The following is a 22,773-nucleotide window of genomic DNA, read 5'->3' as shown; positions in this document are numbered from 1 at the left end:
GACATGTTAGCTATATAGATTGGGTAGGGGAAAGTTTACCTAAGGCAAATTACAGGTCCACAGACCTAAGATTTTAAATCCATACTAAAATATATTAAGGTTATGTTTCTTGTTAGAATAAACCCCATCCCCTCTTCTAACACTCATTTAACCCATTAGGTACATAGGTTTCCAGTGTTTCCATCCATTCCCTTTCTTTTCTTAATCTATTGTTCTTCTTCCAGTCCTTCTCTGTATCTAATCTAAAGAAAATGGAGTGATGACCATCCTGCCCATAATGCAAATATAATGCAGTCTGCTTCTCCTGAGACACAATGAGTCTTAAATGTTGGACAAATCTGGCCCTTAATGAGTTTTTGGATTGTTATGGTGTTGGTTATCTTGATCCACCGCTTTCTTTTTTTGTCGTAGGCAGTACCTCTAGCAAACGCGTCTGCAAGTGACGTCTGACTCGAGTGTCCTCTCACTTTTTCAGTTTTACCTGAGGACGTGGAGGGTGCCATACATGGTACTCCAAAGCATGTTTGTGGCTAAGGTGGTGCAGCAAATTGCTTGTGTTGACAACTTTAAATCGACAGCATTTGCAGTAAATAGTTGTTTGGTCCACATCCGATCTTTTAAAACCAAAGTATTTCCAGACAACAGTCATGGCTCCTTTTTTTCAGTTTCGGAATGTTCTCTCTCCATTTTCAACGCTCAATATCTCCACTAACGCTTGTACTCCATTGCATGCATGTTTAGTGGTGTAGCAGTGAAAAAGCTGCCCCCTTAAACAGTTTACTGCTGCGCCACGTTCTGAACATTGTTTAGGCTATTTAAACTGGTGTTGTGGTATAAGAAAAATCCATATCACAACAAAAATAAAAAATGGTTTTCGATATGAACCAGTGTACCTCCCAGCACTGGGTTTAAGGACCTTCTACGGCCCTGTCCAGCTCTCCTAGAGTAAACTGCCTGTCTCCTGGAATCTCCTCCATGCCCTTGAGACTGTGCTGGGAGACACAGCAAACCTTCTGGCAATGGCACGTATTGATTTGCCATCCTGGAGAAGTTGGACTATCTGTGAAACCACTGTAGGGTCCAGGTATCACATGTTACCAGTAGTGACGCTGACTGTAGCCAAATGCAAAACTAGTGGAAAAAACAGTCAGAAAAGATGAGGAGATAAAAATGTCAGTGGCCTCCACCTTTTAAACCATTCCTGTTTTGGGGGTTGTCACATTGTCGCCCCTCTAGAGCACCTGTTGTTAATTTCATTAACACCTAAGCAGCTGAAACTGATTAACAACCCCCTCTGCTACTTAACTGATCAGATCAATATTCCAGAACTTTCATTGATTTGATGCTATAATCTGACTAAAAAGTGTTGCTTTAATTTTTTTGAGCAGTTTATATCTTAATTATAACAATTTATGTTTGAATGTTTACTCCTGAATATTAGTATTCCATTTATTATTTTAAACTGAAATTTATGGATGCTAGAATAGAAACTATAAACAGAGCAAATGATTTGGGTTTTATTCCTGTCATTGGAGTCACATTCAGGCACAGCAATAAAGCTGGATGTGTTTCCATTTGGCTTAGTGTTTCAAGTAAATAAAACCTTTCTTAACTGTAGTGCTGGTGTGTTTTTCATGCTTTATTTTTTTTTTTTAACATGCTGAGCTCCAAAGTGGCCTAAATACCTCTCCCCAAATAAACTCATATGCTTTGTATAATACTAACATATTTTATTGCTTATAAATTCAATATTTTGTTTGTTGTAATGTGTTTGAATTTCCAAAATAAAATATACCGCATAAATATAAAAATCATATTCATTCTAAAGAGACCATTTGCCCTTAAAAGCCATCTTCTAGGTATAAGTTAGTATTTATATTTTTTAGAAATTAGGGATATTAAAGTCTATAATATCTATCTATAAAGAATCAGTAGTGTGTAAAAATGCACACGGAAATGTGAATTTAGTGTCAAACCCTAATTTCCACAGTCATTTCAATTCAGTGTGAGAAAAAGAGAATATAAAATAAAATCTGAATGATGGATAGGATGAACTTTATTCAAGTAGATAAGCCCTATTTAAACAATGCAGAGTATTACAGTTATTAGTTAGTTCACACATGTCTGCCTCTCATCCAGCAAACGCCAAGAAGTAAGTGACCTGTATAAGGAAGGAGTACACTTGACAAATGCTGAGAAATCTACATACTCAACAATGGACATGCTAAAAAATGCAATTTTAACAGCAGTGGTGGTTGTTACATTAAGTAAAAAAAATAAAAGTCTTAATACAACACAAAATGTACACATGGCCTTCTGGAATAGTTAAAGCAGCAAATGGTGGCTGATATTTAATTGACTACTCACTCTTCTATATGATGATAAACATTAATTATTGTACTCACTATATTATGTCCTTAATACACTTCTTTCTCTGGTGGGCCCATATTGCACACTCCAGTATCTAAGTCTCAAGCTTTTTCTTTACTCTGGTTACTATCTACCAGATTAAAACATCATCCTTTCTTCAATGCCCATGTTTTAAAAAGTACAACTGCCAGCATGGGAGCACTTTCTGTATTTATAAGCACTGATTGTACATGTCATTAGAGTGTTCAAAATGAGGAGAATCCGCGAGGAAGGCTTCCAAAACCCATTTTATTGGGACAGTCTGTAGTCTCTTTTTCTTTATAGGTTTTGATTTGATTCACTTGTGCAAATTTGATATATATAATCTGCCTACAGTTTGTTAAAGAGGATATGTTTAAAATTTTTTATTCTCTCTAAAGTGATTTTGAAGTAGGTAGTAGGATTTAAGGTGCTAACTTTATTTTCTTTTCAATTGCCTAAAAGTTTTTCAGCCACAAAATAATTTAAGTCCCTACCAGAAATAAGTTGAAATAAATAGAAAACTCATTGTGTGCTAGACATCAATTTATAAAATTTGTAATTGCCCAGCATACTCCGCTCTCCAAGCATAAATTATTATAAAAATACAGAGGTTTAGACCTAAGTTGCAATAGATGCAACCAGGCAACAGCCATTCTTTTGTGTTGTAACTGCTTATTTTGTTTTACTCTACTTTATTTTGAGGACTTCTATGGGGAACCTTACTGATATGCTGGCCGATTAATGTGTGATTTTTTTTTTTTTTCTTTCTTCTTTTCTTATTAACATCACCCTCTTCCTAGTGTAAAATTTAACCTTCTGAAGTTTCACAAATGGGTACTTTTGAAAATGTTAAATATTTAACCTCTCCATCAATAATTTGTCAGTGTTTTCCTCCAAAATGGTAATCAGAGCTGTTGCTTCCTCAACAAAGTACTTCATTCAAAATTGCTCAGGCGGTGAAGCCCGGTGGCCTTGGGGATTGTAAACTTCAAGTCTTCTGTTTCCGTCCTCAAACCTTACTAGTCAGGCTCCAGTTGTGTAAAAAAAAAATGTTGACTATTGACAATGAGAGCAATATTTGCATAAGTAGTTATGTTTTTGTCTTTTACTTGTACAGTGCCTTCATAATATGCAATAAAGATAGACGACTTTTTTCAGGAAGGCTTCATTCTTGAGCATGTTTTGTTCCTCTGAATTTTCAGTTTCTTCCTGCATGTAAAAATATACTATCAGGTTCAGGGGTTCTTCTTACTGATTTTCTGTGAAAAGGATCAGCAAGCTGTCACTGGTAGGTTGGTAGCTTATGCTCATTGGTTTGTAGCCTACAGTCCTCATTTTTTAAATGTAAAATATTCTTAGTGACACTGTTATAGAGACTGTAAACTGAGCATTTTGAGTTTGACCCTGGCCAAGCATTAGCTAGGCTTGAAAGGTTTCTTAGAAGATAAACCTCTCTTCTTGTTCTGCAACTGGTAGCTTTAGAGGTTAGACATAACCAGTGGAAGTATGAAAACAGCCAAGCAACCCATTTGCCAGAAGTTGAAATACAAGGTGATATGCTGCAATGGAATAAACTGCTGCTGATTGCAGGAGGAGGAACAGCATTACAGCTGACTCCAAAGCCAGACTGTAAGGTTGCAAGGTTTTCAGTGATTTGGATAGTGGGACAATGAAATTACCACTTTAAATTCTATGGAAATTGTTTTAACCTTACTTGATGTGTCACTGACCACGTCCTGTATTGTACAACCATCTTGCGTATTTTGGCCCACTCAAATAGACTCTTGATCCAGGAGACACAATATTTCTGTCTAACTTGTGCCATGCTGCTTGAGGGAATGCCATCTGTGTACTTATCTCTGGTTCATGGCATTGCACATATTTCCATTTTAAACTGTTATCAGAGTCTTCAGTGAAAAGTCAACATATTTTCTGATGTGGTTTATCTGCTGTTTCAGCAACTAAAATTATGAGGAAAGTGAAAAAAAATGTATTACTTCACAAAGATCTTGCACCATGTACTCCTTCATACAGTGGCTTACAGTTTCGTATCAACATAATGGCACTATCTTCTACAAACTGACTAGCTATGCTGTTATTTTAAAGATTAACAGAAAGATGACTTTTTACCTCAAAGTGTCTCATATACAAGATTAATCCAAGTTATTATTAAGGTGAACAAAAATTATCTTTGCAAATTATAAATTATAATCCCACTTGTCCTTTTAGGCTTTGATGGTTTTATTAATATGAGCTTCACCAGATCAATTTCCATGCAACTGGCATTGTTATAGCAATGCTTACCAGAAAAGACAACAGCAGTAGCCCCTTATCAGTTTTTTAGTCTATTGAATAAGGAAGCAGAATTTTATTCACGTTTTCAGTATTTAAGCATTACATTTAATACTTTCCTGTCCTGACATTCTTACTGTACAAACAGATTTAGCAACATAAATTTGAAACTGACATATTTGAAAACAGGAGTGCAGCTTAGGCACTGACTGATGTACGTGTCTTGTTTTATTTGCTTAAGGAAGCTGAAGTCTTCCTTCATGTTTAGTAGTGCTGCTTGGAAAAAGTGGAGCCTTGAGTTGCCTTTGATGCTGTGGGCCAGGATTATTCCATATGAATCCGTTTTGTTTAGGAAGGGAGGATAGCATAATGGCAATCATTCTGTGCTGTGAATTGCAACAAGTACATTCACAACTGGACATGTCAATACATAAAGTGTTAGAGGTTTTTATCATCTGCTGTACTTTGCATGTCATTTAACTCTGTCTTTCATAGCTTCTATTTTTCCGGGGAGGATGAGAAGTTGAGCAAGCACTCTATGGTTTGTCTTGCAGAAGTTCACATGCACTCCTAGCAAAGTTCTGAAATGTCATTTTTGTCGTCTTTGAGAGGTCTGACATTTGACTTTTCTGAACTAAATATGACTGACATGATACATAACCAAGTGATCTTGCTAATTTTCTTTTTTTTGGCTAAATTTACTAATTGGTCATTTTGACCAAAACCAATCCATGTAAGATTTTAGGCTTAAATCCATACTTGTATAACTGATGCCTGATTCTAAATTTCACCCTTAGGATAACTAAAGTACAATTTCTCTATCCATCTATGTATGCAAAAATGAATTAATTGTTGATTCAATTCCGTATTATAATGGTAATGCTGCTATGTCTTACAGAACTCATTCCATGCATTTTCCTAACAGTACTGTACATTTTAAAATTTGTTTTCTTTCAATGTTGTACTTAAATCTGTACAGATGTTTGTTTCTAACCTGTGTACAGCAATATAAGCAAAATAAACTGCTCAAAAAAATTAAAGGAACACTTTGAAAACACATCAGATCTCAATGGGAAAAAGAAATCCTCCTGGATATCTATACTGATATAGACTGGGTAATGTGTTAGGAACGAAAGGATGCCACATCATTTGATGGAAATGAAAATGATCAACCTACAGAGCCCTGAATTCAAAGACGCCCCAAAAATCAGAGTGAAAAAATTATGTGGCAGGCTAGTCCATTTTGCCAAAATTTAATTGCAGCAACTCAAAATTGTACGCAGCACTTTGTATGGCCCCTGTGTTCTTGTATACATGCCTGACAACATCGGTGCATGCTTCTAATGAGATGACAGATGGTGTTGTGGGGGATCTCCTCCCAGATCTGGACCAGGGCATCACTGAGCTCCTGCACAGTCTGAGGTGCAACCTGGTGGCATTGGATGGACCAAAACATAATGTCCCAGAGGTGTTCTATTGGATTTAGGTCAGGAAAGTGTGTTGGCCAGTCAATGGTATCAATTCCTTCATCCTCCAGGAACTGCCTGCATACTCTCACCACATGAGGCCAGGAATTGTCGTGCACCAGGAGCCACTGTACCAGCATAGGGTCTGACAATGGGTCCAAGGATTTCATCCTGATGCCTAATGGCAGCCAAGGTGCCTTTGTCAAGCCTGTAGCGGTCTGTGTGACCCTCCATGGATATGCCTCCCCAGACAATCATTAACCCACCACCAAACTGCTCATGCTGAATGATGTTACAGGCAGTATAATGTTCTCCATGGCTTCTCCAGACCCTTTCACTTCTGTCACGTGCTCAGGGTGAACCTGCTCTCATCTGTAAAAAGCACAGGGCACCAGTGGTGCATCTGCCAATTCTGGTATTCTATGGCGCCAATCGAGCTGCATGCTGCTGGGCAGTGAGCTCAGGGCCCATTAGAGGACATGGGGCCCTTAGGTCACCCTCATGAAGTCTTTCTGGTTGTTTGGTCAGAGACATTCACACCAGTGGCCTGCTGGAGGTCATTTTGTAGGGCTCTGGCAGTGCTCATCCTGTTCCTCCTTGCCCAAAGGAGCAGATACTGGTCCTGCTGATGGGTTATGGACCTTCTATGGCCCTCTCCAGCTCTCCTAGAGTAACTGCTTGTCTCCTAGAATCTCCTCCATGCCCTTGAGACTGTGCAGGGAGACACAGCAAACCTTCTGGCAATGACACGTATTGATGTGCCATCCTGGAGAAGTTGGACTACCTGTGCAACCTCTGTAGGGTCCAGGTATCGCCTCATGCTACCAGTAGTGACACTGACTGTAGCCAAATGCAAAACTAGTGAAGAACCAGTCAGAAAAGATGAGGAGGGAAAAATGTCAGTGGCCTCCACCTGTTAAACCATTCCTGTTTTGGGGGTCATCTCATTGTTGCCCCTCTAGTGCATCTGTTGTTAATTTCATTAACACCACAGCAGCTGAAACTTATTAACAACCCCCTCTGCTACTTAACTGACCAGATTAATATCCCATAAGTTTCATTGACTTTATGCTATACTCTGATTAAAAAGTGTTCCTTTAATTCTTTTGAGCAGTATATATTTTAGCACATTATGGAATTTATTTATTGGAAAAATCAAATCTCGCCGTCTTTATGATTGTGTAAAGTCTGTTGTTATCTACCTTGTACTTTAAGTTGATTTACATACAGGTGCCATGACTGTGTAAGAGATGTTGTTACATGGGAAGGAGATGTGTGTCTAGTAAAGAGATTTCCCATGGTATGATTAGCATTTAACAATGTAGTCAGTGTAAAGGAAAGTGGGACTTCTGTCAGAGCACCAAGACATGTACTTCCTGGAAAACAAGTAAATGACAGAGAAATCTTGTCTTATGCTTCATGCTCTGTATTTTATATAGGGGATTCATGATGCAAAATAAAAGTAGACTACTAAATACCTTAAATACTAAATACTTGGGGGGAAACTGACGCACCTGGGGGAAAACCCACGCACACATGGGTGGTACATGCAAAAACCAGGTAGGGAGGACTGGGGATGTGAACCCTGGTCTCTTTAATGCGAGTCAGCAGTGCTAGTGCCACAATGCTGGCCCAAACCAATGAATACAATATACAGTGTATTTTAGGTGTTTTCCCACTTTAATAAAATATTACTTTTTACTTCAAGTCAGGAGAGAGTTTCTTTAAAAAGTATTCACTTTTTGGTAGTTTTCATATTTTATTATTATACAATATTTAAACAAAGTGGATTTTATTTGGCTTTGTTTTTTAACACTGGTCAACAGTGTATAGGGAAAAAAACTTTTTAAGGTCAATGTGAAAGCAGATCTTTGCAAAGTGGTGTAAAAAAAATTACAAATGTAAAACACAAAATAAATTGCTGGCATAAGCATTCATCCCCTTCTAGTAAGTATCTATCTATCTATTTTAGCAGATGCTCATTTGGCAGCCATGATTGCCTTGAGTCTGTGTGCATAGGTCTTTCTCTTGCTGTCATTTTACCTCTTCATCTTTATGAAACTTCTCAAGCTCTGTCAGGTTACATGAGGAGGATTGTGAGTAAACAGCCATTTTTAAATCCAACACAAATTCTCAATTGGACTGATATCTGTACTTGAATAGGCCACTCCTGTACATTAACATTGTTTTTAAGGCATTACTTAGTGTAGTCGCTGTAGCTTGTAGGTCCTTCAGAGTTCTCAAAAGGTTTCTTACTGGCCTTCCTCACTAGTTGTCTTGCATAATCACTCAGTTTCATTGGATGTCGTGCTCAAGGCAGATTTACAGCTTTGCAAAACTCCTTTCATGTGTTACTGATTGAATTAACTAGATGTTCAGTGATTTTTGAGATTTTCTTGTTGCCAACCCGGACTTGTGCTTTTCAGTCAACTGTTGACTGAGTTGCTTGGAGTGTTCTTTTTGTCTTCGTGTTGTTTAGGCCAGCCAACTGACCCATCACAAGTCGGGCCTTCCAGATAAAGTTTATTTCTGCTGCAATCAATTGAAATCTCTTGACTACAGACAGGTATTCTCTATTTAGCTATTCTATTTATTGTGGAGTTTTTAAAACCTATTGGCTGCACCAGTGATGATGTATTTGTGTCATATTAAAGGGGGTGAATACTTAATATCATCAGTTATTTTGTGTTTTATAATTGTAATCACTTTGTAGAGATCTGTTTTTAATTTGATATTAATGAGTGTTTTTGTGATAACCAGTGCCAAAAAAGGCAAATTACATTTTTTGGTATGCTGTATTAATCCCTGAGGGGAAACTGTATTTTTGCATTAACTTTGAGGATAAGAGGACAGTGTCTGCCATTATACTGCACCCCTGGAGCAATTTTCAGGTTAAGGGCCTTGCTCAAGGGCCCAACAGAGTAGGATATCCTCTGGCAGTAACAGAATTTAAACAGGCAACCTTCCAGATGGCAGCGCAGATCCTTGCCCTCAGAGCCTCCACTCTGCCCTTAAATCCACAGTAACTCAATATTGTAACAATAAAATTTGGAAATTTCCAAGGAGGTAAATCATTTTTGTAGACACAGTATTGCTGTACATTTTTATGTAGTATATTTTCCAATTTCTTCCTTTTTTGTCTCTTGCAGTGGAAGCGATTGTGGAGTTTGACTACAAAGCTCAGCATGATGACGAGCTGACAATTAGTGTAGGTGATATTATCAAAAACATTAGGAAGGATGATGGTGGATGGTGGGAAGGAGAGATCAATGGCAGGAGAGGTGTTTTTCCAGATAACTTTGTCAAGGTAAGTGAATGGAGAGATTTTTGCAGTATGCAGGTTCAATTTTACTATGATGTCATTATTTGCACTTGTTTTATGTTCAATTTTGTAACCTTTAAATTTGTCAACTCTGAATACATCAAAAGATTGTCTCAAAGATCATTACTTCTGTCTCCTGTTCTCTTAGATTTAAATGAGTTTAACCTTCTATATTTTACTAGATGTGTAATAATGACTTATTATTTGAAAATTTGAAAAACAAGTCATGCTGGCATATGTGGATCAGCATCATTTTCTAGAGCAGGAAATCGTGGTAAACATGACTTCTTTCAGGTCTGCAGACTTGCTGGTGTTACTTTTACAGTGCAGCAAAGAGAAGAAAGTTGATATGCAATGCAAATTTTGCAAGCTGTGCTTGCTGTTGGACAAGTACTTTCTCATGTGAAGTCATGTTTTATGTCACTGCTGTTAGCTTGCTATGCAAAGTGTACAAACAGGCTGCAAATGCTGCTTTGGCAGTTTAGCGAGCAGACATTTGTAGTTTAAAAAATTCTTCATTATGTTGAGACTCTGCAGCAAACATTGGTTTGGATTAAAAAACATGGATCTTTAATAAAAGATGTGTGTTTTGTATTTCATAGCTGCTAAGTTAAGATGCATTTGCACTTCCTGATTCAGATTTTTTTTTTTAATTGGATACAGGCATTCTTTGTATGTTTTACTGAATTCTGTTTCAATACTTATTGTTTATAGCCAGTCTGAGTTTCGGTGGTCAGATGGGATTTTCGCTCAAACATGTGCCATAATTACATCATCTGTGTGCAACATGCAACACATTAAAAGAAGAGAGAGGTGCAGGGAGTAATGACTGCACAGTTATTTGTTATTTGTCTCCTTTAAAAGTTCTCCAGCCATTGGATTTTGTCAAAGCAGTTAACAATGCAGTCTCACCACTTGACTTTGTTGTGTATTCATATTTCTTTTTAGATAGATAGATAGATACTTTATTAATCCCAATGGATGTAGAGGAAATCGCTACACAAAACACTGATGCGTATAATGCTAACCCTTCTAGTCTAACTCAACATATTTGAAAAATTAGTTTTTCTTCTAGAATGTTGAATACTGAAGCGCCTCAAAAAAAAAAAGAGGGGCCATATCTGTTTCCATTATCATACTAAGCATGCATAAGCTGAATGTATATTTAAATGCCCAGAGCATACAGTGAAATATAAACTGCCCGTATGTTGAATCAAATTTCTTCACCAATTTCAATTCAAGCAATAAGATTGTGGTAGTGTAAACTTGGCATTAGTTACTTGATGTCTCATTGCAGCTACCATATTGGTGTTTATACTTAATTAGCCATATTGTTTTTTAAGGAATTATGAATTTTCTCAAAACATGGGTTTTCCTTGGTATATTTCCCAAATTATCTTTCTTGAGTATCATAGAAATCTCCTCAAGCTTCCACCATATTGTTTATTATATTTTATTCCATAATTCCAATATTAACTGTTTTATTTAATTACCACAGGCTTTATTATCGATACTGATTATTTGTAGAAAGCAATTATTTAAGCGGGGTAATTGAGCAGAGTTATTTTTAAGGCTGGTAAATGATTTCATGATTTTGATATATGGAGAAGTTTGCCCATTACTTATGACGAAAAATGGGGAATATTTAAGATAGATAGAACTTTATTTCTCCCTGTTGGAGATTTGTTTTTGAAATTAAAGGCAGATTTTCTCTAATCACTTTGGCTCCACATGGGGTGGTGACCAGAGAGATGTTTGCAGAAAGCCATCTCTCTTCTCTTCTCTTATTGTTGTTTTGTATCTCTGTTGAAACTGTCTTTCCTCTTTATCAATATTTCTTTCCTTGGACATTGCAGTGTGTTAGAAAAGCTACCAGTAGCCACAGGACTGAAATCAGCATTGAGTTAAAAAATTAGGTTGGCATGTAAAGTCAGGTGAGAGCACCAGTCCCAACACAGGCAAGAATTTGTAGCTAAAGTAAACTACATGCATTTATACCTGCATTGATAATCACGCATTATCATCTTGAACTTAAGCACATTAAAAAATAATGGGTGTAAATACCTTGTTGACAGATTACACAACCTACAGTTGCGTTTGTCAGAAACAGATAGTGATTGCATTTGACACAATTGTAAATACAAAGGCAGATATATTTTCTATCCACAAGCAATAATCAAGGAATAGGAATGTAAATAACAAGCTGGTTAAATTTTAAGAAAGATACCAAGCTAGGTGGATTGGCAGATAATCTAGAATTTGTTGAATGATTATAGAGGGACATACAGGCTTGGACAGATTTGTGGCAGATATAAGTTATTGTAAGTAAATGTGTAAAGTATTATGCACAAGAAGTAAAAATGTTAGGTTTGAATACACAATGGGAGGTCTGAAAATCAAAAGTACACCTTATGAGAAGGATTTAGGAGTCAGACAGTGTTCAGAAACCGTTAAGAAGGCTAACAGAATGTTAGATTGTATAGCACAAATTTGAAATTGCTGGTTAGCTAACAGTATTCTTTTTAGTTTAACAGGAAAATATCTTTTACTTATAAACCTTTTAAGTATGTTAGTCTTGTGTCTTCTTGATAAACAACTTATAAACATATATATAAAATATATAGCATAATATATATAATTTTTTTTTGGTTTGGAAAGTTGCCTGGTCCTGCAGCTTTCCATGAATTGACTCTGGAACGCTTCCTCCTTACATCAGCAGGGTCCAGACGGACCGCCTGTTCCTCAGGGGTGGGCATGGACTTATATGCCTGTGTATTGTTTTGAGCCTTAATATGTGTGTAAACAGATATGGAGGCAAGTAGAAGTGCTGTTGACCTTTGTTGAGATTTTGCAACAGGGAATGCTCAGATCGATTGGCCAATTTTCACTAAAAGAGAGACTTGATCAGTGATCGGTAAAAAGAACAATCACAAAAAGTGATCTTTTGAGCCCCCGCTTTTCTAAGCTTTACAGTAATTTAGTTGTAGTGCTCCTTTATGCAATATACTATGGTAGTTGAGCCAGCAGGCATCTTTTTTTTTTTTTGCAGCAAATTTCCTTCAGTCAGTGCAATGTAAACAAGCAGCAGTGAGTGGAGGCTTGTTTAATCAGTAAGCAGGAGATGACTGTAATATTAGCCTTTACGTTACAGAAGGTGGAGTAATAAGCTGGAAAAAAAAGAATGTTAAAAAAAGCTACTTTAATGCATTCAGACCTTTTTATTTTGTCCTTTAAATTAAAATGGACACTGCTTGAGTTTTGACAGCGGGCTTGTTTAAAATGCAGCAGCTTACACTTTTAATTGCAAAAAGAAAAGATAAAGACGCATTTGAAGTTGCTGCTTAGTAAACAATAGATTTTTGTACTAGATTTGTACTGAGTTTTGTATTTGTTGCTGTGTGTCATACAGCATATGTTTTAGTAAGAAACAAGTACTACATAATTAACAGGGTAATCCATATTTTATAATTATTCCTGAAGAATTATGATTGTCTAGCTGATACACTAAAGAAAAAAACACACCTGTATAAATATAGTAAATGTATATTTTAACAGCAAAAAGCTGTAGTGAACTTAATGACTTAAAATGGCTAAAACCTTTAAGTGCATGTATATTTACATTTAAGTAGTGTCTAATTGCCAATATCAATATTTTTTTTTGTTAGTGAAATGATGAAGAGTACTTTTTATTAATAAGCCTTGTTTTAGATAGGTACAGTACAGAAAAATTAAACAATATGACAGCTTGTAAATATGAGAAGCATTTTATTTACTGATGCAATGCAATGTGTTATGGATAAATATTTTTATACATATTTTATTAGTATGTCTTTTAAGGAAATTTTATTTACTTTAGTGCTTTTATGGTCACTGGGCAATACGCCTACAGATTTTCATGTTGATAATAAAAATGAACAGTTAACACTAGTTTTGATCAGTGAATTTTGGCAAAACATTATTTGCAGCGAATTAGCTGCATTCACGTTCACCATTGTTCATTGAATTATTTACTGATAATTCAGCCAGTTTAGGAGAACTGTTAGTTAACAGCTAATGTTGGATGGGACTGCCCCCTGGGTATATATAGTGCTGATCGTTTACATTACAGACTGTGGGACTTAGTTGTAGAACAGATAAGTGCATGTTCTCAATATTTTATTTTTATGAAACATATACAGCATAAATAATGAGTTATCTATGCTTGTCACCAAATGTGCAGGTCGGTCTTCGGGTTCCACATCAGTATAAGAGAAGGAGGCATGTGCCCTATGTATGCATAATTAGCCATGTGGAGACAAAAAAACAAACCTTGAAAGAGGCTGACACCCCTCCCAGCCCCCAAACACAAGAGACTCTATAAAACAATAATAATAATGAAAGATTCATTACTATTTGCCCAATGTTTCTTTCTTTTAGATAGAAGAAAAAGTGTAAAGCATTAGAACAGACAGTTTGGAAAGCCTTCAGTGAGACTTCAAAAAACAGAACAAACCAGAACGCACCTTCTTTCATACACCACTTCGAATTTTCTGCCTTTGAAAGACCTACATATTTTTTCTGACTTTTGACAACAATTTTGACATTTCTGCTTTATTTTGACAAAATATATGATTGTGCATCTCTGACTGTGTTCTTCTTTGAACTCAAAGAGGCACGGTTGTGCTATGGTTAGCATTGCTGTCGCACACTTTAGGTCAACTTTTTGGTTCAGTATAGTTGGCAGACATTTCCCTAGCCCTCAGGGACACTTTAAAGATTATTGCACCATTATAATCCAGTCAAATTTAGTTCAATTAGTCCTTCCCCATTTTGCAGAGTTTGGTTATATTTGAGAACATTTCTGTGAATTCTAGGGAAAGTGAACACTGTGGATTTCGCTCATCACTAGTTAATACCTGTGGTCTGTAGTTTAATTATAAAAATACACTTCAATACAGGAAATAAGGCCTCTATGTGTCTAGTTATGCAAGAGTTTAGTGCAAAAAGTTTTTTAAAGGGATAAATGGGGGTAAAAAAATCAGAATTGGTATCTGAATTGGCCAATCAAGTAACATGAAATCAGTAAGTACTGTGTGGTCTACAGGCTACACAAAGGATATTTCAATGGTAGAAAAAGCACAGACAAGAGTGACTAGACTGATCTGAGGGCTACAGGGGAAGAGTTATGAGGAAAGATTAAATGAGCTGAGCCTCTTCTAGCAAACTGAGATTAAGAGAAAAAATTATTGAAGTGTTTAAATTATGAAGGGGATTAATACTGTGGATCAAGACTGATACTTTAAAATGAGTTCATCAAGAACATGGGGTCACAGTTGGAAAGTTGTTAAGGGTAAATTTTCCACAAACATTAGGAAGCTCTCTTCACACAGAGAACCATAGACACATGGATTAATTTACCAAGTAGTGTGGTAGACAGTAGTATTTTAAAAACTAGACTTAATGTTATTTGAGGGGAATTACAGTGGAGAAGTAATTATTTGATCCCTTTGTAAATTTGTAAGTTTACTCACTTACAAAGAAATGAACAGTCTCTAATTTTTATGGTAGTTTCATTTTAATGCAGACTACTTCACTGCATTGAGAGGCCAATGGACGGTGCCATGTACCGTAAAATCTTGGATGAGAACCTCATTTCCTCAGCCAGAACACTGAAAATGGGTCATGGATGGGTCTTCCACCATGACAATGACCTAAAACATACTGCCAAAGCCTTGTGCAGGTGTACAATCTTGCCTCTGACATCCTTTAACACCTCTTTAGTCTTGTCCATGGACATGGAGAGGTTTGGAATGGAAGAAATTGATTCTGTGGACAGGTGTGCTTTATACACATAACAAGTTGAGATCAGGAGTATCTGTAATTGATTGACTGATTATTGTAATCTGTGTCCCACATGGGCACATAGCCAATCTGTGGGAGGTAGAATTCTGGCTGTGTTGTAGGGGATCAAATACTTATTCACTCAATGACATGCAAATCAATTTATAACTTTTTTGTAATGTGTTTTTTCTGGATTTTTGGTTGATATTCTGTGTCTCTCTATTAAAGTGAAACTACCATAAAAATTAGAGACTGTTCATTTCTTTGTAAGTGAGCAAACTTACAAATTTAGCAGCGGATCAAATAATTATTTCCCCTACTGTAAGTGGATAGACTGTCAAGCTTTGTTGGGCTGAATGTTCTGTTCTTGTCTTGATTGTACTGATGTTCTAAAAATGTCACCAGAAAAGACAAAAGAATAATGAAACACAATTGCAGCAGAAGGGTGGCCAGCCCTGACCTCTGTAAATATTTAAAAAAGTGAAGGCAATGGTGACAGTGAAGTATGTGAAGTCAAGCTGCCATCTCCCTTATGAGACTGGCCTACTTTTGGCATGATGCTAAAACACAAAGTTTTTTTTATTGTAGTGTGGCTTGTCACCTTCTTTTGACATTTTCTTGTTGGCTTATTAAAAGCAGCCCATTCACATTCTAACTACAGGTTAGAAACTACAGTGCTTCACAGACAAACATGCGCTGACACTGGAAATATATCCTAACTAGCGAAGCCTGCCGTAGCATATGGCGGTGTAGGAATAGGAATGGAAAATGGTGAGAAAGGAATTCAGTATAACAAAGGCTTAAGAAACCACCGTCGCAGTATAATGAAAATAGCAAGGAGCGAAACCAATGCCAATGGTCAAGAGAGTACCTTCCTTTAGCAGGCTGCGGAAAACATAGACATATTTAGATAGATGCTGCATTCACGGTGTTGCCCAGTCGACACGATAAGTCAGCGCATCCGCTCTATTGCGAGTGGTAAAAGTGCCATTTAAACTAATACAGGTAGACTTGGAAACCAGGTCTTCTGATGAAAAAACAATAACGTTTTAAACAGTATCGTTTACATACAACAGATTTTGGCGAATTGTTTACATTAAATTATGTATATCCATTTATCTATACTAATAAAACGAAAAGCACTGACTGACTGACTCTCACTCACTCACTCATCACTAATTCTCCAACTTCCCGTGTAGGTAGAAGGCTGAAATTTGGAAGGCTCATTCCTTACAGCTTACTTACAAAAGTTGGGCAGGTTTCATTTCGAAATTCTACGTGTAATGGTCATAACTGGAACCTACTTTCATCCATATTTACGGCCATAGCCTGCAGCTCGGTCGTCGTGTGAGGCAGAGTTGCGTCCCGTATCATCACACCTCCCACGTAATTGAGTGCCTGCCCATATAAGGTAAATATTCGCGGGTGAAGGGCTGTGCTTTTACTTCGATGAATGAAACTTGTTCAAAAAACGCATTACACAATTCAGAAGGTAGCAAAAGAATATGAAGCGAGTGACACATACAACCATATTCATAAGTGCAGCTACTGCAGAAACAAAGCACGGTGTAAACCTAAAGTTTAAATTAAGTTCATAGACAGGCTGCCGCTGGCATTTGTCATGCCTACGACGAATATGATTTTCGCGAGATACAAGTTTAATGAGAGGACGCAGGGTATAAATTAGACTTTTGATCACTTTGTAACAGAGTTACAATTGCTGTAACGGAGTTAAAATTGCTGGTGAAGGACTGTGCTTATGCAAACGAATAGGAAAGCAGGGTGTAAAGCTTAACTTTAAATTCGGTTCATAGACACGTTGCTGCTGGTGTTTGTCATGCCTAAGACAAATACTATATTCGCGAGATACAAGTTTAATGAGAGGACGCAGGGTATAAACGAGACTTTTCAGCACTTTGTAGCGGAGTTCAAATTGCTGGCGAAGGACTGTGCTTATTTATGCAAACAAAGATGAGATGGTCATGGATAGAATAGTGTTTGACACAAACTCAGCAAAAGTGTGAGAGAAACTTTTAAGTGCCGGGTCTGAGCTAACATTAAATAAAGCCATGGACATCGCGAGATCGCACGAGATAGCACAAGCACAGCTGAGAAGCTTCGATGCATGTACTTTGCAGGACTGGGAAAGGTTAAATTAAGTTCATAGACACGTATGTCTTCGCAAGCAAATCCACAACTTAATACCATGAATGCCTGTTAAACATCTTAGGTTTCATTCATCGAAGTGTTCACTACCCAAATCGGTACTCGTGAATCTGATACCTTTACAACGGTTGACAAACACAGAATATAACTTGAACACAACACATCCTCTAAATACGAACGTGATTGAAAGAAATAATGATAATCAAATCCTTGATGACAGAAACACTCATAACAGTGACAAAAAAATTACATTGACAATCATGTTACGTTATTTTTAAAATGTTTCCTTTTCTTTTTCATAACTTCTTTAACATGCTACTTCTCTGCTGCGAAGCGTGGGTATTTTGCTAGTACACTAATAATGGCAATATTTAATAATAATAATAATTAATTATTATTATTAAATAATTCCTCCCGTATAAGCAACATTTCTTGAACTGCTTTCTTCCGTCTCCAAAACATTTCTAGACTTCGTCCTGTTCTTACGCAACACAGTACTAAAGTATTGGTTAATGCCCGAGTTACCTCACGTATAGATTACTGTAATGGTATTCTATCTGTTATCCCACAAAAACGTATCCATCGCTTACAATTTATTCAAAATTCTGCTGCCAGGATAATAATCTGCTGTTCTAAATACACTGAACATACTACACCTATTCTCTCTCAACTTCACTGGCTTCCTGTTAACTACAGAATACAATACTAAATACCGCTCTTAACATTTAAAGCTCTCCACAACCTCACTACAGACTGACACTCGTCTCGCTCACTCTGTTTTTCATCTGCAGCTGTACTTTCTGTACCACACACTTTGTGCTATGGGAGCTCGCGCATCTCTCATAGTGCTCCTCAACTCGGAAATTCTCTTTTCTCTCATATACATCAGCTCGATTCAATAACACATTTCAAAACTACCCTCAAAACTTATCTTTTCAAACTGGCATACCAATTGTGAATTTTGCACTGTTACTGCCAGTTATTTCTGCTTGTTTGCTAATTATTGCTGTTTGATCGAGAGCAATGGTGGACGCGGAAGTAGGATTAGAGATGGCGGGCGAGGCTCTGTTGTGCGTATCCCATGGTCTTAGAGTTGGTGGGCGGGGCTCTGTGAGTTGTCTTGCGTGCACTCTCTGTCTTGCTTGCTCTTAGTTAGAGTTGACGGGCGTGACTCTCTGTCTTGCTTGTGCTCACTGTCTTGGGTGCCCTTAGTGAATTATATATATAGATGCTCTGTGTAAATTTATATATGGCTACAATCTATGTATGAAATGCATGTTAGTGGGTTTTTTGAGAACACTAATGGTCATTAGGAGCCATAAGTAACAAATATTAATGAACTATTTGTTGAGTTTGACACCACTGTTCTAAATGTACCCTTCTGGCTTTATTGTAATAACCACACATTTTGTGTAGAGAGTTCTGTTGTAATTGGTTAAAGATGTGGCTGATGAAAGGACAAGTTGAAGCAAAGAAACAAAGACCAAAAAGGGATTGACTTGGTGGTTATGTCTTGAGGAAGAATGTGTTGATACGGTTTGTTCTTGTGGAGGAAGAGGTGCACAGGAATGCATATAGGAGTGTATGTGGTTAAATTGGGGTGGTGCATAGTTGGAAATGATGGATGAATGATTTTATGTTGCCAATGAAGTTGCCCAAGACTGAAGAAAATGTAGCAGATGAGGTGAGGGTTTAATGGCCAAAGTGGTTGTCTAAGCCAGTGATTGGTTTTTTTTTGTATTAGTGCAACAGTTCATACAAGTCTGATATTGCCACAAATTTAAAAAGAGTTCTTTCTTTTCACTTATATTTGATACAGCCTTTCTCACATTTTTGAATTTATTAGTTTGATGGATTCATAGTTGTGAGAAATCAAACCAAATTATGTTTTTGGTAGCCTTTCACAAATTTTTGTTAAAATATTTTAGAATAATTGAATTGAAAATTTGACCAAGCATTTTCAGCAAATGATGGTCATGCTTGCCAGAAAAAGCAATGACAACGTAAAACTCTCTGAAAAATTTGAATCTAAACATTATTAACTATGTATTTGTAATCTAATTACTCTTAAGGCCGATTAACACATGTTCTTTGTACTAGTGTATTTTCGGGCACATTCTCTTTGAATTTTCTATGAGTTTAATTAAACGTGCCTTTTCATGTGAGCAATCTGTGTGAAAAATTGTTGGTTTGCACCTTGAGTAGAAAATTCACTTTGGTTTTCTCAAGGCCTTCCAAAAATAGTTTTAGTAAATTGATTAATATTGTTAAAAGCCAGCTTTTCAGATGGTAAGATTTTCACAAAGAGCTGGTTAAAAGAATATGGGGAAGGTTGTGGAGGGTTACACAGTGAAGAATTCTTGTAATGAAATCTAAAAGGAGACTCGCCAGTGTTCATTAAAATGGACTATTAGCAGCAGAGCTCCTTAACCCTTAAAGTGTATCTCATTTTGGATTCTAATTGAAAGCTGCCTTTGTGCATTTCATTTTAATGTTTGGATGAGAGTTGTGACAGTTGTATCACAAAGAACAGTTTTCTCATCTTGTTGCAAAAAATGAGTTAAGAAACTGCAGTAGTTTGGATTTTGCTTCTCCTACGGTGACCGTTTCTTTCAAAGCTTCCAGCTTGTGACCTGTAACCTGCTTTGCATTTAAAATGCTGATATACATCTGTGATTTTTAATGTGTTGCCTTTTTCCACTGTGACAAACTTTCTCTCCTGCGTTATTTTTGACTCATTTATTAAATTCTCCTTATCTTTGATTGTTTTGAAACAGTTTATCCATTCTTTGAATACTTAAAAAAAAAAAGATTGTGCTTTTGTGTGATACGTTCTATGATTTTTGTTGTGTTACTTTAGCAAACATGAATGCATTCATTTATTCTTACAGATAATGATGTGTCAGATTCACAGATATTATCTAAATATTGTAAGTAATGTAATATGTTTAGGAAATTGTTCAATTAATATTTTATATGGCATGCATTTCTTAGGCTGTAATCATTTTTGCATGGTTGAATTTGAAGATAGACCACACAATGCCAAGGCGCTTTCTCACTATTGAACTAAGCTTTTATGTACTAATCCCAGCAACAGTAGCCAAAATTTGAAGTGCATTTTTATCATTGTATGGTTTGATAAAAATGCTTCCTTCACTTGCTTTGGAACAAACAGAATATGCAAGTACCCTTCAAAGTGGTATCTCCTAGTGGGACAATTCATAGAAAGCAAGGTTGCCTGAATTAGCCAGGGTGTGATGTAATGTTGAACTTTGCCCTTATTTAATAACATTAATAAGGTCTGCCAGAAATGGCATTTTTGTGGTTGAATTGTATCTGGAGTCTGTGATATACCTTTAACGCAGGGGTGCCCAAAACGTCGTTGCATTCAAAAAACAATTTTTTTTAAATGTTAGTCTATCATATATCCTCGCTATGGCATTTGCCACTTGATTGACATACAGGGCGGCCAATCTGAGATCTCTTTTCTTCTGACACACTGGTCATCCCGCACACACGATCAAACACATAAGCTACTGCAAAACTCCGGCTATCTAAGTGATCTAGTTAGCCTTCCAATTTATATCGACTAAAGAAGGGATTTAAAAAAAAAAAGTTGGTTATGGGCTGGATGTGGAATTAGAAGAGGAATTTTTTCTTTCACAATGTCACAATCGAAGTGCGTTTGTCTGATCTGTCAATCTATCATTGCTATTCCAATTAAGGAAAATGTGGAAAGGCACTTTTGAACTGTTCATAAAAACTGCAAAACTGACTTTCTTTCGAAAACCGATCTGAGAAAGAGAAAGGAGTGGGAACTAAAATCGCAGTTAATCGGACAGCCGTCATTTTTACTCGGCTGAATTCAAAAGCAAAGGCAGACACACCGAAGCATCGTTCCAGGTGAGTCACTTGATCATTAAGCATAAGAAGTCCTTCCAAGATGGAGAGATGATAAAAGATGCCTTCGTTGAAGCAGATGGCTAGGGAGAAATTCCTGCTGAGATTTCAAAACCCCTGGCCGGAGAAAAAGGAGTTTCTCCTTGTCATTAAACATGCAGAATACAAGTATCTTAATAATGATCAATGGCCGCTAGACTTGGCATTTTTTTCCAATCTGACCAACATGTTGAATGAACTTAATTTACAGCTGCAAGGAAAAGGGAAAACCATGGTCAATATGATTAGCTCAGTTAATGCTTTCAAACGAAAAATGCAACATCTGTCCCCAAAGCTGCAGCACCTTGATTTGGGGAACATCCAAAACTTCGCGTCAGAGCTGGAGACGCAATGGAAGGCGTGTGCGCAACTTGACAGCATTCGCTACACAGAGCAGATTGAAAATTGTCTGTCAGACTTTATCTAATGGGGAAAAAAGTAAATATTTGAGTGTTGCCCAATGTAGTGGAGTAAGAGTAGCGTTTCTTCTTCACAAATGTACTCAAGTAAAAGAAAAAAAGTAGGGTGCAGTAAAACTACTCTTAGAAGTACAATTTTTTAAAAAGTTACTCAAGTAAATATAACAGAGTAAATGTAACTCGTTACTACCAACCTCTGTTACTCTGTGTGTGTGTGTGTGTGTGTGTGTATATATATATATATATATATGTATATATATATATATATATATATATATATATATATATATATATATATATATATATATATATATATATATATATATATATAAAATATTAGCAAAATACTGCCTTAAACTTTTTATTAAGAAGAAGAGTAAACCTTTTTAAACTGAGGGAAGATATACCAATAATTATTTGTTAAGGATCTCTTTGTATACCACGTTGTCAGTTTGGCCCTCCGGTTGTAATATGACCAAGCTGTGCGCTGAGCTTACTCTTGAGCATGCAACGTACAGTTGGCCATGTGACAAGCAATCTTCCCTCAAATCTCCCAGCTTGGATTGCTGCTGTCATAATCGGTTTGAGTTTCATGGTTTGTTTCAATTATGTTAGTATTTGCAGGACTGTTGAAGTGACATTCGGCATCTGTCGAGCGTTGTAAGCATACAACCGGTTTCATCGATAACTTCACATCCAGCTTTTGAGAGTTTAAACATTCATAAACATCCACTACTCAAATCGTCACCTGTGAATCTAAGATGTTTAAGAGGCATTGGCGGTTCTCCAAAGGTGTAAAATATTTGGCCATTTCGGTACACTTGAAAACGACAACTGAACAATTCAGCGGCAGCCATCAACTCACATGCAGAACCATAGGTGAAGGGTTTAAGCATTTCACTCTTATAGTGCTCCTGTGTAGTATAATTACAGTATCTCCTGTACCGTCATCAGTCCA

At 36.8% G+C, this 22,773-nt stretch overlaps 1 protein-coding gene across 1 annotated transcript in view; it reads left to right on the top strand.

Moving 5' to 3' along the window:
* sh3kbp1 (SH3-domain kinase binding protein 1) overlaps positions 1-22,773 on the top strand; it is a 338,963-nt gene that overhangs the window by 62,576 nt on the left and 253,614 nt on the right. Inside the window, 2 exon segments of the mRNA XM_039745542.1 lie at positions 9,299-9,460; positions 16,080-16,104. Coding sequence (XP_039601476.1) covers positions 9,299-9,460; positions 16,080-16,104 — 187 coding nt within the window.

The sequence above is a fragment of the Polypterus senegalus genome, chromosome 2 (genome assembly GCF_016835505.1).
Source record: "Polypterus senegalus isolate Bchr_013 chromosome 2, ASM1683550v1, whole genome shotgun sequence".
Lineage (NCBI taxonomy): Eukaryota > Metazoa > Chordata > Cladistia > Polypteriformes > Polypteridae > Polypterus > Polypterus senegalus.
This window is presented reverse-complemented; position numbering and strand designations above follow the sequence as displayed.